This window comes from Macrosteles quadrilineatus, unplaced genomic scaffold (genome assembly GCF_028750875.1).
Source record: "Macrosteles quadrilineatus isolate MER2022 unplaced genomic scaffold, UCM_ALF_1.0 Scaffold_8__2_contigs__length_117827958, whole genome shotgun sequence".
NCBI lineage: Eukaryota > Metazoa > Arthropoda > Insecta > Hemiptera > Cicadellidae > Macrosteles > Macrosteles quadrilineatus.
In genome coordinates this window covers 117359244-117378188 of record NW_026542601.1, presented here as the reverse complement: position 1 = coordinate 117378188, position 18945 = coordinate 117359244, and the positions used below count along the sequence as shown (strand labels likewise).

Genomic DNA, 18945 nt, shown 5'->3' with positions numbered 1-18945 from the left:
TATAAATCAATTTAATAATTTTTTTATTATAAGACTAAGAAAACAATGAAATTAATTTTATATATTTGTTTACTATAAAATTAAACTGTCATCACCTAAACATACCAACCAAACTTGCTGGTAATGAAAAAAAAACTAATGATTAATGGAGGTTTACTAATCGAAAAAAATTATTATCGAAAAAAATTGTTCTTTTGATAAAATAAAATTATAAATGCCTGAAATTCTAACAAAAGATGTACAGTTAAGAAGTAATCGCATTCTAAGCTAAATCTTTGAGAAAAAGTTGGTGCCCACGCCCACGGTGGGATCCGATCTTGGTACCATCAGATCATCAGCCTGATACGTTAACCACTACACACCATCAACACCGATAGACTCAAAAAGTATCGTTGAGTCTGCGAAAATCGTGATCCCACGCACGAAAGAAGTGACCGAAGTCACGCCATGAGGCACGGCCGCCTTTAACTCTCGTAGGGGCCAATATAATTGTGCGTCATGGAGCGTCCCGTGAGTCTTGCGTAAACTGGACCCCCGGGATAGGGGACTGTTTGGTATTGGATTGGATTTGGTTGGGAGTTGGGAGTTGGGAGTTGTTGTGACACAGACTAACGTCAAAGTTAATGTCAAAGTCAATTTTCAAGTAGTAGATGCGTAAATAAGCTAATTTTGCTGTAAAGAGAAAAATCAAGAGTGTAAAGTAAATTTTTATTCTGTATCGTTAATAGTTGAGCGTTAACATTATGACTGTGATAACAAAACCTCTGAGTGAAAAGAAAGGTGATAAGCTTGATCAACCGCTCGTAGTTGCAGAATGTTTGGTATGTTAAAACTCTTTATTATGCTTGGACTATTGTCTAAATTACAAGATTAAATGCTTAGCTATTTAAGGCCTATATGGGTTGCCTCGGGTACCTAGTTTTGAATTTAGTAGGAAAATGCACTCATATATTTTACGAGGGGGGATTAGATTTAGGCTTTAAACTTGAGCTTGCCACTTTATTAAAAATCTGAAATAGGCTAAACGTAAACGTGAGAAAAGGTCAAAGGCAAACTATTCTTTACAGTAACTGGTTCTGAATAGGAATATAAGTCTTAAATAATTGAAATTTGCCATTTTCATGGTTTGATATACCTACAGATTTCAAGCTAATTTGTGGACCTTTTTTTTCCCAGGACGCTAGGCACGAGCTTGGAATTGTTTTTCACATTATACTTCAGGCTGGACCTAAGGGTTAGGCCTAGCCTACGGCATTATCACTTAGATAAAATCCATTGGTGATTTGGCGGGATTTCAACCCGGGACCCCAGGAACCGGAGTCCCACGCTCTAACCATTAGACCAGCTCACTCCCCCTGTGTGGACCCTTATAGCTACTGTAAAAGTTAGCTAGTCTCTAAGTATTTTCTATACATACTCCCCCCACCCTGCCTTTAGCTAGCCTACTCATGGAAATCCCAGCTCCAAGCTGATGGCTGCACTTAATTATCTGTCCTACACCCATTCGAATAAAAAATATCGATATATAACTTAGATTATTCAATAAATCTATTAAAGTAGAACCTCGATAAACTTACTTCGACACTTTGTAGACTTAAGGGCGTGTCGAACTATAGGGAGTAGGCCTAACTTTTATAGAGTTTAATATACAGGAAAGTAAAAATATGGGCTCAAATATAGGCCTAAGCACATAAAAACGCTGTAAAAGTTGAAACATTTATGTGCCTTATGGGTTGTTATACTAGTATGATAAAAATAGAAACAACAGTACCGTATTCAATACCTTACATTGACTAATCTTTTTATTCATTTTATCCCTTGTTTCCACTTAACAAAAAATGGAAGAAACTGTGAATTTTGGTACTAAAGAGATGCTTAAGTGCAGCCAAGCTGATTACACCAACCAATGAAACAGCAGTGGCGGATCCAGAGGAGGGGTGAAGGGGGCCACCGCGCACCCCTAGGGCATACAAATAGGCCCTACATATATTTTTTACTAAGCCTGTAATACAGTAGTGCATACACATTGCGTAAAATAATTTGTCACGCTAACTTTGGATAAAGAAATTGTAGGGTAGGCTATTAAAAACTGCCAATTTGGAGACTTGTTTACACCAATTTTTGGGGCCCCCGAACAAGCCAGACCCCCTTGAAACTGTTCTAGATCCGCCACTGGGAAACAGGGTTGAATTCAAAAAGGTCTGAAGTCCTAACATGGTCCTCTTCATCGAGATTAGATTCATCTTATTCAAAAATATTGTCAACACTAAGGTCCCCTAAAAGAGACATTGTAATCCTAGCAAAATTGTGTTCTTCATCATTCATTCAAATTAAACAAGAGTTGAAAAAGAAATTAATTTTAAGTTTGTTAAGGGAGGATGACACTGATTGCACGATTCGTGCATTGACCCGCTTTATTTGTCAATAATTCACACTACTGTATTTTGTGATCATTTAAAGATTTAAATTGAGAAAATGTTTTTAGAAAATTAAGGTAGTGAATAGAAATAAATGCTGTTAAAATTATCATAGCTTTATCGCTAGAGCCCTATTGCAATTCTTGAAATAACAAACTTTTTACCTTTGTACTAAAATAGAAATAGAGGTAAACGTGTAATTATTGCTAGTAGCCTACTGTAGGTTTTAGTGCCCAAGAATGTAAACCCATCCAAGTAGTCATTTCATCTAAGTACGGCACAATTTATTTAAGATGTGTGGCAGCTGTGATGGAAGTTTGTATTCTTCATTATATACTGTGTTGATGGATAAACTGTTATAAAAGTAACTTTGTTTTCAAAGATACTGTACCCATATTTTTATTGACAATTTCTACTCTGACTTAATGTTATCAAGAATTGCAGTCACTTGATACTAAAATTGTTGATAAATTGTTATCAGTTTAAGGATTAGATAAGACATGAGTTGCTTTTCAGTTAATAGTGGTAAATAACCATTCACTATATCTCTATTATAAAGTAGATATCTACAGTATATCCAGTAGACATTTAATCAATCATATAACTTAACACAAAAAAAAACTTTTTTCCAAGTTCATCAAATTTCCCCTTTCTTAAATATGTTACCTAACATCTTATTTAAAAAAGGAAACGATTATTTTAAAAATGGTCTCTATGTACAGAAATCACATAGAAGTAACAAGTAACTTACAGAAAATTATGTTGTCTGTTAAAGTTAAATTTTGAGCTGGTCTATGAATGCTTCAGTGCAAGTTTTGCACACTGCCATAAAATAGTGATAAATAATATTGCTAAAGTCACCATTGTGGAATTTAACTCATATTTGCATGATTAAAATGTTGTAAATACCCTGCCGCAGCAATCTTGCCAACTAAGCGAATTTCCATTTGTCTGAATTGATTTTCAATTAAATCTATTTAAATAACATTAGGTTTTACGAGTTTGCTGCTACAAGGAAACTAATAAAGTGTATTTTTTAGTAAAATATAATAGCTTAGTTAAACATAAATAAATTTTCCAAGTTTGATCCAAATACAGGGAGCGGCAGAAATATCTGACGGTTTTCAAGCGAGTACAGTCCGGCAGCCGAGTGGAGGGGGGTGGTGGGGAGCGGCTCATTCTCAAGGCCAAGTGACCCCATTTCAGTCGACATGGAGCAGTGGACCCGACGATTGCTATTTTATATGATGGGTGAAAGTGAAGGTCTGAGTGCAAAATTCGCCGAATAGAGCGATCAGACATGCCAAGAGCAGCAGCTTGTCTACGCGCCGGACGATGCGGGCTCGTTAGCACAGCTTGTCGCACTCGCTCCACGTTCTCCAGCGTCCTCACTGGCCTTGGACGGCCTGTAGGCCTACGTTTTGCAGTTGATCCTGTGATCTAAACGTATCCACCCACAATTTGATGGTGTTTCGGGATGGGATAGGTTCCCCAAGAGCCACATTAAAATGCCTAGGAAACTTACGTTGCGTACCAACAACAGAATCGCCATTTTTAAAAAACGCCTCAACGGCAAACGCGCGATGTATACTGGTCCACTGCTCCATGGCAACTGAAATGGGGTCACTTGGCCTTGAGAATGAGCCTCTCCCCACCACCCCCCTCCACTCGGCTGCCGGACTGTACTCGTTTGAAAACCGTCAGATATTTCTGCCGCTCCCTGTATATCCATAAACAAGCAAACAACATTTTACAAAATTCTTCATAAGAATAACATAGGAATTTTAAATTAAATTTTTTTTTATATTTTCTCCGTAACCAATAACCGTACAAAAACACTTTGATATACTAATTTATTTGGCTTTTTTAATATCTTTAAAAAGCTCAAGAGAGAAATTAGAAAATTTTGTGTTTTGAGGGTAAAAATGAGAAAAACCATTATTTACCTCATAAAACCCCCCGTAAAACCCCGTTCCCATGGTCCCACCATGCTGGTTTGCGAACTCGTTCAAGGTTATCCCACTTAACACCTTTAAACCAAATTTCATTAAAATCTGACAGAAATGACTCAAGTTATCTCGTTTACGGACGTATTTTTATATATAAATATATATACATAAATAGGCTTTACTTTTGAGCCTCAAAACATAAAATTCCCCAATTTTTCTCTAGTTTAAAAAAAAGAACTTAAAAATCAAATAATTTAGTACGGTACATCAGAGTTTTTTGTACGGTTATTTGTAAAGAAGAAAATTCAAAAAATTGTAAATTTAAAATTCCCATGTTATTCTCATGTTGGTGTATTTCAAACCAACTTTATCGAACATTGGAACAGGGGTTAATGGGGAGTTTTATGAAGTAAAAACTACTTTTTCCCATTTTTGACCCAAAAAACATAAAAATTTCACAATATCTTTCCAATCCATTTTGTACAGCTTAAAAAAAATAGGCTAGATAATTTAATAAATCGAAGCGTTGTTGTATTCCTAATGGTTACAGATATAATTCAAAAATTGTTATTTTTATAGAGACTGTTGTACTTAGTTGATAATGTAGTTGATGATTAACTGTTGTAGTTTGCTTGTTGATGGATATATTTCAACCAAATTTGGCAATCTATATACTAATAGGCAAGCATGTTTCTTTAAAACTTTTTTCTCAGCTCGTGTTCATCGCAGGGAAAATCTACGCATATTGTTAGGAAGGTATTTTCCTCTAGATGTGCAGAATCCCTTTATAAATTAAAATAGGCTCAAGAATAAGCACAAAAACTGAATTTAAAATGTAAAAAAAACTAACATGGAATTCATGCGTTGCTATGCTGGTGACGAAATAACAACAAAATATAAACAGAAAATCAAAACAAATGGAAGAAATTTCAATCACATATTTTATTTTCAGTGTCGGTGAAAATAGAAAATTCTGTACATTACATATTTTGGTTGAGTTTTCGACCACTAGTTTTGTTTATTCCATACATGTGTCAAAATTTCAATAAAAAACACACCTTTTAAAGGTGTGTAATAACCACACCATAATAGAGTTAAAAATCTTTTGACATAACCTTCCCTGTAGCAAAAAACCCAAGTACTCATTAACATTAACCCTCCGAGTGTTATGTGTCGCTTTAGCGACTCTCAAACACTGTTTACGGCGACGTCTCTGGGACTGACTGAATCGGATTGAACTGGATCGAGTTAGGTATCGTTTTTTTCAGCAGATTCAGAGCTTTCTCCTGATGTCTGTTTCTATACGCTTTTCATTTTAGTTCCAAAAATATTGTAGCAGACAGCTGACGTGCGTATTTGTAAACAGCTTGGTTAACCTCGCACCGATGACTGATGTGTTTTATTACATTTATCATTGTTTTAGTGTTAAAAATCAAAAGTAGTAATATACATGGTGCATTATAAGAAGGCCTAACTTATTTATTTGCAAACCTACTTCCTTATATTATTATATTTTTGGAATCCTCATAAAATTCTGAACAAAGTGGCTATTTTAAAATATTTGTAGACCTATAAATTATAACAATTTATTGAGCGCAAACATAACTTTTTTTCATTTATTTTATAATTTTTGAGAAATGTTAACCCCACAAAAATTGTTGAACATTTTTTTTGTAATGCTTTATATGTTACATTGAAGCCCATAATTTTCCAAACAAAATGATATATAAAACAGTATACTTTAAATTGTTTTTAAGTTTCTAAGATAGGCTACATTTTAATAAAACCCTGCGATTGCGCAATAAATGGGCGAACATTAAGACCAAAACTAGAGACACTTGGAGGGTTAATGTTATATAATAGGAAGTAAATCTGACGATTTGAAGGGAATACTTTAGTAGAAATCCAGCCAGGTTAATAGGAATTCGCTTAGTCTGCAGGCTTGCTGTGGCAGGGGTATCTTTTTAATTTTATTAAGTTGAGAAAATTTTTGAATAAAATCAAGAATTAATTTAAATTGGTTTTGCAAATGAAAATACTTAAGCAAATACGCACCATTATTTTGATGTTCCGCCATTTTGTCTGTTCCTTGCTACCTGTGCAATCGGTCAACTTTGGTTAGAACAGGCCTGTTTTTAAATGTTTGTACTTTTCGTAACTTTGCTTGTGCCGTAGGCCTAATTGTGTTTACCCTTTGACGATGTCTACATCTAATCAACTCTACAAGAACCTGAAGCTGACGATGATGCCTTAACATCGAAACATTAACTATTTTAGTAAAATTTTGTTAAGCTGTGATGGGATTACGTAAGTAATTTAGTCTTGCATTAAAAAGTTATTGCAATATCCATTTATGCTGATAGGCTACTGTTTATTTAACCGACTGATTCTGTGTTGTAGCCCCATCGAGATGTGGAGACTGGGCCGGCAGAACCCACTGTAGACCCTCGTGTGTTGGTGTTGCGCGCTCGCGCACGCCGTGCGTCCTCCGTCACCACTGCGTGTCTGTTCATGATGGCATTGCTCGTCTTGTGCTGCGGCATCCTCGGTGGCCTCTACATCTACAAGCAGTTCGTTTTTTCCCAGGTTTGTTATCATGGTCGTTATAAATGAACATGGGTTGCTTGTTTTTTTTAAGTAAATCGTAATTAATTTGAGTAATTGGTGTTTCAAGGCTGATCAATGGATACGGGCCAATTTAAAATATGAAGAAAGACAGATCTTATAATTTTTTTAATAGGCTACGTAGGAATGCAAAAAAGAAATTTATAATGTTGAATAAAATTAATAATACAATACAAAGCAAAACAAAAAAATAAAAGATATTTAGCTTCTTTACTGTTCAATGCTAGTTTAATTTTCCAACCTCCAAATTCAAATTGATAGACCAATAGCGTTGATGACCGAATACAGAGTTAGTTTGATAATTTGAATTTTTCACTAATTTGTGTTGGATAATTTTTACATAATTCATATACATTTAGATGTTGATGCTACTCCTTTGATAGTCATCAACAGTTTTTGATCTCAATTTTCATGTAATAGCCTAAATAAAATTTATGTAAATTTCATCTACAGTACAATCAATTTAGTCCTTGTTTTCTCATCAAAAGAAATGTGAATGTAAAACTTTCTATAGTACTGCATCATTTTATAATTTTAAAAAATCCTTATGAAACTTAATAGCATAACGATTAACTGTTCCAATAGTCACACTGATGTGGGCTGTGTAGAGACATTTAAGTTTACGCCTCATTGATCTGGAGCTGAGCAGTGATCTAAATCAACCTGTATCCAGATTTCCAACGTTTCTTCTACTTCCAAACAATTGGTGTTACGATAAACTTTGTTTTAAATGTGTTGTAAAAATTTGGTAGAATTTCCAATAAAATATGTTCATGTTATTGCTGTCGTTCATTATTAATTGAATGGGGATTTTTGCTCAACGGTGCAAAATGGGTTTTCAACCAACCATATAATGCAAAGTTGGGTTTCAATCAATCAATAGTATATTTTAATGTTGGGTTTTCACTCAATAATATATTTATTTGCAAGGATAGGGGTTTTACCCAATGGTAAATAGTACCATATTTTCAGATGCTGTAATTACTTTTTTAATGCTGTAAAATTTATCTTATATCCAAATGTTTATATCATTTGCGCGATAATAAAACATAGATTCTAGAAGCCCTTTTACAAATTTATAAAGTTTTGTTGTGTTTTTTGATAAGCTAATTTTAGCTAATAATAGTTATGTTTTTTAAAGTAACTTAGTAGTTTTTATGATTACATGTTCTAGATATAGATAAAAGTTATTTTGGGGCGAATTATCCCAAAAGAACCTTTTGAAGTTATTTAGTCCTATATATATTCCTTAGATTATTTATGCCTATTTAGTCCTTAGATAAGGACATGTCAGAATTTCTCTAATGGACCATTTAATTCCTTTGTTGAAGAGTACCAAGAAATTTAGTGCTAAAGTCGATGAGGTTTGGAGGGGATTTTTTGTACCACTTTGTATAGTTGCAGTAATTTCATGAGTGATATATTAAACATACATCCATAAAAGTTTTTAATCCTTATAGTACAGTTGAAGAATATTTTAGGGTTAAGGGCCTGTGTATTTATTAACTTACGATTATTGAAATTGAACAAAGTGCACAGCACAAATTGTAGAATTCAACCTAAAATAAGCGAGAAAAAATTTAGTTATTCAAATATAGCCTAACTGACATGAAGTATACATCAAAACAGGCTTTAGCTTTTTTTTAATAAGATGCAATGTATGTAGTACTCTTAAAGTTATTGCCTGAGTCTAACAGATAGTTTGATTGACAGATGCATCGCCTGAGAGGCAGGTGCCGCATCCCGTACGTAGACATGGAGAAGTTTGATGAGGACCCTTACTTCTCAGACAGCACCAAGATGAACCTGGAGGTTGGTAGTTTAATCATGTCTACTGGAGCTAATTAGGGTACCCACTTAACCATGAAAACCTTCAAAAGCGTGAATTCTGTTAGAAGTTGAAGAACCTGGGCATTAAGCCATGAATTTTTGTATTTAACCTTTAAAATAGGGATGTGTTAATTCCAATTCTTAATTGCATAAAACTTTTGGGGAATGTCAATTCTTGATACTTCTATGTCTTTTTATTCAATACCATTCATCCCAGTATCCCCTGGGATTGCAGTGAAATCAATGTCACCTATTGCTAACACTGTGACCATCTCCTGCCAGCTGTCTTCCTCAGTGATCAAGAATATTCGACTACGCAAACCTTGCAGACGGCTTCCACAATCGCTTAGTTATTTTTAGATTCCTGTCCCAACAGAATACATTGGCAAATAAATTTCGCAGAATGTTAGGGGCTACCACATCTTTAATTTCTAATATACACTTAAATTTTGAATGTATAAACAGGGTGTCTAGTAGTCGGGAAAATCGGGAAAGTCGGGAATTAGTATTGAATTTCAAAATGGTCTTGAAAGTCGGGATTTAGTCTTAAATTTGATTTCAAAGTCGGGAATTTTCATGATTTTGCCGCGATCGTCGTCTTGCGTTTACGTAACCGCAAAAGCCAATGATGATGTCTACACGGCCTCGGGAAATGTTCACGATTTTGCCGAGATAGTGGACGACGACGATGACGTTTCCGAAACCACGAAAGACGACTGTGACAGCGGGAGACTACGATGACGTATCCGTGACCGCGGTAGACGACGATGACGTTTCCGTGACCGCGGGAGACGACGATGATATCTGCTCGGACGCGGGAAATGTTCATGATTTTGTCACGATCGCGGACGACGACGATGACGTTTCCGTGACCGCGGGAGATGACGATGACGTGTCCGTGACCGCGGGAGATGACGATGACGTTTCCGTGACCGCGGGAGATGACGATGATGTCTACACGGCCGCGGGAAATGTTCATGATTTTGCCGTGATCGCGGACGATGACGATAACATTTCCGTGACCATGACGTTTCCGTGACCGCGGGAGATGACAATGATGTCTACACGGCCGCGGGAAATGTTCATGATTTTGCCGTGATCGCGGACGATGACGATAACATTTCCGTGACCGCGGGAGATGACGGTGATGTCTGAACAGCCGCGGGAAATGTTCATGATTTTGCCGCGATCGCGGACGAGGCCGCGGGAAATGTTCATGATTTTGTCACGATCGCGGACGACGACGATGACGTTTCCGTGACCGCAGGAGATAACGATGACGTTTCCGTGACCGCGGGAGACGACGATGATGTCTACACGGCCGCGGGAAATGTTCATGATTTTGTCACGATCGCGGACGACGACGATGACGTTTCCGTGACCGCAGGAGATAACGATGACGTTTCCGTGACCGCGGGAGACGACGATGATGTCTACACGGCCGCGGGAAATGTTCATGATTTTGCCGCGATCGCGGACGACGACGATCACGTTTCCGTGACCGCGGGAGATGACGATTATGTTTCCGTGACTGCGGGAGACGACGATGATATCTGCTCGGCCGCGGGAAATGTTCATGATTTTATCGCGATCGCGGGAGATGACGATGACGTTTCCGTGACCGCGGGAGATAAGGATGACGTTTCCGTGACCGCGGGAGACGACGATGACGATTCCGTGACCGCGGGAAATGTTCATGAGTTTGTCGCGATCGCGGACGACGACGATGACGTTTCCATGACCGCAGGAGATGACGATGACGTTTCCGTGACCGCGGGAGATGACGATGACGTTTCCGTGACCGCGGGAGATGACGATGACGTTTCCGTGACCGCGGGAGACGACGATGATGTTACACGGCCGCGGGAAATGTTCATGATTTTGCCGCGATTGCGGACGATGACGTTTCTGAGACAGCGGGAGACGACGATGATGTCATTGATGTCTACAAGGCCGCGGGAAATGTTCATGATTTTGCCGTGATCGCGGACGACGACGATCACGTTTATGTAACCGCTGCAGTCAATGATGATGTCTAAACGTACGGTACGTGGAAGATTTCATGAAAAAAAAAATTTGCTAGTTAGAATTTTTTATTGCTGCATTATTTCTTTACTTGAAAACACCACATTATCATAATACTACTTTATGACAAAGACAGGGGTTGGTATAGAATTATTCAGAAAATTTTGTTAAGCTATAACAATTGGTATCGGTATCAAGAATCGAGAATCGATACATTTTGGTATCAACACGCACTAATTGTTGAAAAAACTAGTCTTGAAAAATCTGGAATTAGTCTTGAAAAGTCTGGAATTAGTCTTGAATTTTATAATGGAAATAAACTAGACACCCTGACTATAGTAATATATAAGTCATACGTTTAACTTTCCGAAATTTTAGGCCTACTGTTAATAAATATACCTTTCTTTAGAGTAATTATTCAAAAACAGATTAATTTATTTCATTGCTTATCCTAACTTAGTCCGCAATTAAATTGCATATTATTGGGCTTGCAGCTGGCGACATCGCTGCTTACCTATGTGCTCCACTTGTCCTTGAGATTCGCTTTAATAAATATCTAGGGTTAAAAATAATTAAGTCAACCCAAAAAGGCCAGAATTTTATTTTCAACTCAACCTTAGGAAATTAAGGTTTAAAATCATTTATGCTGTACAATTCTCTAAAGAGCTGTCTCTTAAACTAAGTGATGGTTGCAGATGCCACGACCTAAAGCTACCAAGAGTCGCTTCTTGAATGAGGAGTTTGACATTGATGGAGAAGCCAGCAGCTATGAGAAGATCACAGTCCCGAACTTTGAAGGTGGACGCAGCAGTCGATTTGTCCATGACTTCAATATGGTGTGTACACATATACAAACATTACCTTGTTTCCTAACATTCTTAAAAAAACACACAAAAAACTGTTTTAAGCTTTATTTCACTCTCCAAAGCCACAACTAATTCCAATCCAAATAAGGGTGGAAGACAACCTATTGTATTACCCCTTATCCAGTTCGCAGATGATGGAATGGACTGAGTTGGTTATTGTTACAAAAGGAAAAAAACAGTATTGAGTAAAATGTGTTGAATAGTGTCATATACTTAAAGCAGAGGATGCAAAGTTAGCCAAAAATAGAATAATGAAATAACTAAACAAACCAACAAGGTATTAAGTGTTGATATAAAATCTTCAAGGGAGCCCAGGTCTTTGAATGAGTATACAGCGTTTGAATGTTGACAGAACTAGACATTCCATCTCCATGTTAAAATTGTTTTAATTTTTTTTATCTAGATGGACGTAGTTAAATTGAGCTTTTGTTGGTATGTCTGTTGTCATATGAGGATTTTTTAGCAAAGTCCAATTTTGGGAAACTTGGTGTCAGCTTTAGCATCTTTCATGTCTTGTCAACTATCTCAGTAACAAAAATAAAGTAGGTATTACAATTTTAGACTCTAGCAAACTCTCTGACTAGTGACTGGCTCGTTAACTATGTTATTTTTAAAAAGAAACTGGCTACAGCTGGTGTTACAGCTAACATACTGTAACTGTACAAAAATAAATTTCACTTAAATCTTAACTTTCCCTTAACATTGCTATCTTTGATATATTTAATTAGGTCTAGCACATTCTAGCCACAAACAGTGTGAATTCTAAAGTGTTACTGGGTAATAAAAGTCACCAAATGATTGAACAACTGTTTTTATTATAGGCCTACTAAAGAGTAAGTTGTCTACTGTTACAGAATAAAACTGGTATCATTGATGTGGAAGCTCGCCGTTGTTTCGTTATGACTCTGAATCGCACCCAGGTTCTGCCCCCTCAAGATCTCATTGATCTCATCCGCAAGATGTGGGATGGTTAGTTGAACATGTTCTTATCAAATTATAAATCCTCAATCTGGATAAGTTCTAAGTTTATAAACCGTTGCAATTTTGCTTTATAGATGTTTTGGCGTTAAAAGGTGACAGTTTTTGTGTGATCCTAAAACATGTTTACTATTATCTCACTCATGGATAATTTTTGTGCTGAATTCTGATTTTCGGGAGATGACAGTGTCGTTGAATTAGTGAAGGTGTGGCTGATGTTTAGAATGTGCTGCAGCAACCCATTTTCAGGAGAAAGTACAATCTCATGCTAGTTCATATTTACTTGTATTACTATGTTAACAAAATGTAGGCGGTCTGAAGGGAAGCGATTCCATCCCCTCCATCTCAACCATTGAAATAACCGCCCACAGCTGATCGGCTGATATATACATTAAGCTAAAATGCCCCCACCTAAGAAATATGAAATACCCTGCAGACTAAGCGAATTTCCATTTACCTGATTGGATTTCAATTAAATCTATTTAAACAACATTAGGTGTAACAAGCTAACAAGCACCCAGGTATGCTGCTACAGAGAGGGTAATAAAATGTGTTTTTAGCAAAATATTAATAGGTTAGTATAAAATAAATAAATTTGCGAAGTTTGATCAAAATATATCCATAAACAAGCAAACTACAATACTTAACTTATTCTCCATGAGAATAACTTGGGAATTTGAAATAGCCAATAACCGTACAAAAACACTCAAGCTATCTACTAAACTATTTGTTTTTTATGCCCTTTAAAATGGATTGAAGAGAAATTATTAAATTTTATGTTTTAAGAGTCAAAATTGAGAAAAACCAATTTTTACCCCATAAAACCCACCATAAACCCACGTTCCCATGGCCCGAACATGCTGGTTCGCAAACTCATTCAAGTTTATCGCACCTTCCACCTTGAAGCCAAATTTTATAAAAATCGGACTAAAATTACTCAAGTTAAGTTAGTTCACGGACTTGCACATTTATAAAAATTTGAACAAATAGTGTTTTTGGCCTCTAGAGACATCAAAATGAATAAGTATATTGGTCCTGGGTCCAGGTCTTACTATGCCACCTGCGGTAAAAGCTACTTCCTTATGGGGAAATTCGCTAAAAGTGGTGGAGGAACCCAGGAAACCTTCCCCTTAAACCGCCTAAAAAATTTGTGTACAGACTTTAAGTAGTAGAAGTGTGGAGATAGTGAAATTTCAGTTCCTATCAGATTCGGGTCTATAGTTCGGCCGCTTAGAAAACAACCTGCGCGCTAATGCTAAACAAATGCTTGAGGAGGTCGCTTTCTAAGCGGCCGAACTATAATAGTTATGGCTCAGTTCTGATCTGATATTGAAAGATTTGGATACGTTCAAATTCAGATAGTTGTTAATATTTTGAAGAATTTATGTAGGTAATTGTAGTTGTTGTTGACTGAAGGTTACTACGAGGTGGACATAGACATGGTGCGGGAGACTATGAGAGTGGTATTGCCTCCTATCAAGGACCCGAGATCTGTTGGACTGATGATAATGAGGGAGTGTGGAAACTACCCCATCTACAAGATGGAGAAGATTGTGTCTGGAGGTGAGCCATTCACTAAATGTTGAATCAACTTTATGTTGGAATTATAAGGCATAACATTTTATGAATTTTTGTCTTTTGAGGATGTTGGCTATTCTATCTTTCCTCCATTACACTGGATAAGCCTCTCATACTTGTTCTACATCTTCTGGGTGCATCCAAAAGAGTTAAGATGCTCTCAGCAGAGTTTTCAACAATCAGTTTAGGTTGTGCATACCCAAAAGATCACTTATAGTATTGATATTTAAGTGGTACAGTCTAACCTTGATATAATGAACCTCGATATAACGAATTCCTTGATATAACGAATTTTTTTTAATCCCCTAGAACTCTCCATAAGACACAATGTATATTTTACCTCTACATAACCATACAACAACAAACCATAACAACGACCTTGATTTAACGAATTTTTCGTGATCTCGGCTAAAATAAGACACCTCAATATAACAAATTTATCATTGTCAGAACCTCTACATTGCGAATTTAACCTCTGCATAACGAATTGTCTACGTCTTTCCCTCGATATAACAAATCCCCCACCCAATTATTGTTTTGGGAAAATCTGTTTTTTATCAAATGAAATGGAAAGGTCACGTCATCGCTTGCGCTAACATTCGTCTGCTCCGTTTTACACATCTCTGTCAGCTGTCGCTGCGCGCGCTATGTTGCAACTGAGAACTGATTTCATTCACCGAGGACTGATGACGACGTAATGTTTAGTAAGCTGTGATTGATATGGGATAACTATGGTGAATTGTACAATTTTTGGATAAAGAGAAACCTAAGAAAGAATATAAAAACAAAACCAAAGAGAAAGAATAGCAACATCGTTATTTTAACATTCCTTTTACAAGTGTTTTTATTATCCTTAAGTTGGCTATGATTATACACTTTTATAATGAATGACTTATCTAATAATTTATTGTTTTCAATACGATTTGTTTCAACTAGCAACACCAATGCTACAGTTAATGATTATTATTGACATTCCTCTATTGTGATAAATCAGTACTGTACTGTAAGTAGCCTACCGGCCAATCGCGAGCAGTAGCTTACAAAACTTTCTACTGTTTTGTTTTGTTCTTTACGTGGTTTATGACTACACAATACAGTGTTTGGCTAGGTTTTAGGAGGGTTAGAACAAGCTGTGATTTTAAACTTACAGCTTTTAACCTGTACCAAGGTCAATGCCATTGTCATGATTGCGCAATATTCAAGATCCCTCCCCTTTATTATGCCGGACAATTTAGGTTCTACTGTACAATGTAAACACTGTACTGTAAAGTATTGTAGCCTATGCTACTTTAATTGTACTGTATTTAATGAGGTCAAATCCCGACCTATATTGATCGACGCTGGTTCTGAACCTCGACTTAGCGAAATTTCTGCAAACCTAACCTCTATATAACGAACCTCGTTTTAACAAAATCCTTGATATAACGAATATTCAGTTCGGTCCCTTCGGATTCGTTATACCAAGGTCCCAAGCAAGCAGAATCGGTAGGCAAGCATCAATAACAACCTTTTTTGGGTCATTACCAACTGCAATTAACTCTATGCATGTTTTCAATGAGATTTTTTCTCTCCTTTCCCAAAGTAAATTCAGTTCCCTCTGTTCCAGTGTTCAAGAGGAGTGTTTCGCCAGACCCCACCACTTTCATGTCCTACGCTGGGAAACAGTTTGTGCAACTCAAGATCGCCAATGAAGAGGAGTTGAATGCCTGGGAGGCAGCTCACCCTCGCTCGTAGATTCACAATTTATCATTTTATGTAAATTCATGTTAACATACAATTTTAAATTTTAACCACCTGCTCGTGCATTTCATATTTTTAGGCAACTTTATACACGATTACCACCAACTACTTAATGTTGTTGATATAATTACTATTAAATTATATTTGTATTTAAAGCTTTATTAGTTATTTTATTATTTTTTATTATTAGCTGGTTAGATGGTATGTTGTTGGTTAGGTAAATAGGTACTATTGATGTTGTGTCAAATGAAAGCGTATTTGTATTGCAATAAAGATTAATAAATAAGTTATTTAATCGTGGTTACAGTGTTCATAATGTTTCCTGCCTCATACAAAGAATTATTCAGACAACATACGAAGAGACGAGAACGAAACTAAAGGGAATTGTAAAGTGGAGAATAATGGAGTATTCTCATGAGGAAAATTCTTTTGAGGGCAGCTGTTGATTTTCCCTCTAATCAATGGGGAAATCAGCTGCAGATACTACTAGTACTAGAAAGTATGGAGTCTGTTAGAAATGTTAATGTTTTTTAAATGAAAAAATATCAATTGAAAACCTACCCTGTATCATTAACGTCAATAAGTGGCATTAATACTTTATAATAGCTATTTTTGTGTATTAAGAGTGCAATAACTGTTAACAAAACTTATAACTTGCAATGTCAAAACAAAAAATTATAAAACAATTAAAGCTACATGCAAAGATTTAATTAAAATAACGTCTTTGCAAAGGTGTTTTATCTTATGTATTTTAAAAATTTGGTTTTTCTTTTCCGAGTTCGTTTGGCTCTTCTACCCGACCGATTTTCATGATTGAGGTCTCGAATTGAAGGTATGCACGTACAGATTTTCCATCAAGCATCGGCATAAATGTATCTATAATCCCACTCAGCATATACGTAAACGAAATTCGCTCCCCATGTATATCTTATGGGACTTAAATTTGGTTTATCTTTGCCGAGTTCGTTTGGCTCATCTACCCGACTGATTTTCATGATTGAGGTCTCAAATTGAAGGTATGCACACACAGATTTGCCATAAAGCATGGACATATATTTATCTTTTAACCCCACTCGGCTTTACGTCAACAAAACTTTCACCCTATGTATTTCTTAAATTTGGTTTCTCTTTTCCGAGTGCGTTTGGCTCTTCTACCTGACCAATTTTCATGATTGATGTCTTAAATTGAAGGCATACACGCAAAGATTTTACATCAAGCATCTTTCATCGAAGTAAATGCATCGGCATATATTTACCTACTGTACTATTTGACCGAAAAACATAATTTGATTCATTTTTGAATTCTTACTTCAATTTAAGATGTATTTTACCAGTTATAATTATACAATCCTATATATTTTGGTCTAAGAACCTTCAGTCAAATACCTGCATTCATTTAAGCTACTGTATTAGTTATTCAAATCGGACAAGTTTCAAGCAAACGCAGGGACACAAACATTATTATTCATAAGGTTTTTCTATGACTAAAAATCAATAGCTCCAGTATTGATCATGTATGTTTTAGACTCAAATCAATGAGTAATTATAGGCTTTAAATTGAGCTATTGATTGTTTGAATCAGTATCAAGATACTGTATTAATCATCGAAAATCATAAATTTGAATGGTTCTTAGCTTAACGCTGCGGAGCAGCATGGGTCCTCTAGTTTCAATTAAATCGTTATTTTTATTAAATGCAAAGGAAACGTAACAACACATTCCAGTATTGCGAGTATTGCATTGACTTTCTGCAGGCGTTTTTAGAATATGGATACTGATTCCTTCTTGAATCAAATCGTTTTTTGACCACCCTTGAATCGAATCAGAATTTTGATGCATTGTACACCCCTAGTTACTTGGCAACCTATAAGGCCAATGTGTATCTTTTGAATTTTAAAATGAGTTGTGTAGCAAAATACAAATTTTCCTGATGTATCGTAGTGGCTGTCGTCATTCACGTTTTTAGGCAGAAAATAAATTATCTACAACATTTCAAGGAAATTGCCAAAGCCGATTTCAAGATCTTTGTGCAAGCAAGCATATACAAGCAAACATTGCTCATATAGGCCTAAGGGTATAGGATTAACTCACACTTAAATTAAAGGGTAGAACCATGTGGATAACCTCCATAATTAAAAAATTTCATAACACCCTGCTGTTTAATTTGCATTTCTATGGAAACCTAATCTAGCTGTTAAAAAATTACAGATTGCAGCTGGGCATGCAGTTTTTACTCAAATTTAAGAAGATGTTGTTGATGTTAAAGTAGAAGCTGTTTAGTGCTGTAAGATGAGAATTGGTATACGTATTACTCTTCTTTTTAAACTTAAGAGATGTCATTAGCTAAGATGGTTCATTTATGCAAAAGGAAATTAAAATATCATTTGTTTTAAACAAAATTTTTGTATGTTCTGTAGGTTGTCTAGGTGTCCATCCAACCGGGAAAACTAAGAACTGATCATAACTTTTTTTATTAAACAGAGGGACAGGCTTCCAAGTACGGTAACCATATGGTGTTGCATCGCAGCTGGAACAACTTATTGTGCACATAGCATGACTTTTGATGACCAGAAAAAAAGCTGGGAATCTTGGGCCTATATTTTGTATGGGAACATCAAAATCTAGTTTCTCCAGTCATAGTGCTAGTGCTAACAGACACATATATGAAATAATATGTTATATACAGTAAATATATTGGTTTATGGCTTCTGGGAATATCAAAACAAAAAAGTAAAGTAGTCCCAGGTCTAGGTCTAGGTAATGTATCACCTTTATGGGAAATTTGCCGAAAAATATGCTATTTAAGAATAAACAAAGTAGTGTGTCATATGTAAAATGGAAAAATTTCAAAGGTTTTACAATTCCTATAAATGATCATTTAAACTTTATCCTGGCTCTTTCAGTTTTCAGGTTATCGTTATCAACTAAAAACATTTTT

The 18945-nt window shown here is 36.1% G+C and overlaps 1 protein-coding gene across 1 annotated transcript; it reads left to right on the top strand.

Annotated features, from left to right (window-relative positions):
• Positions 1–602: 602 nt before the first annotated feature.
• On the top strand, positions 603–16308 carry LOC129000026 (integral membrane protein 2C-like). The gene is made up of 7 exons (XM_054426874.1): positions 603–821; positions 6767–6952; positions 8705–8803; positions 11542–11682; positions 12567–12681; positions 14107–14253; positions 15875–16308. The coding sequence occupies exons 1-7, from the start codon at positions 744–746 to the stop codon at positions 16000–16002; spliced, it is 894 nt and encodes a 297-aa protein (XP_054282849.1). The 5' UTR covers positions 603–743; the 3' UTR covers positions 16003–16308.
• The last annotated feature ends 2637 nt before the right edge of the window (positions 16309–18945 follow it).

Coding starts and splice junctions, on each gene's coding strand:
- LOC129000026 (XM_054426874.1), top strand. CDS start 744: ATGACTGTGATAACAAAACCTCTGAGTGAAAAGAAAGGTGATAAGCTT. Junction 822..6,766: donor TCGTAGTTGCAGAATGTTTG/GTATGTTAAAAC, acceptor TCTGTGTTGTAG/CCCCATCGAGATGTGGAGAC. Junction 8,804..11,541: donor GCACCAAGATGAACCTGGAG/GTTGGTAGTTTA, acceptor TGATGGTTGCAG/ATGCCACGACCTAAAGCTAC.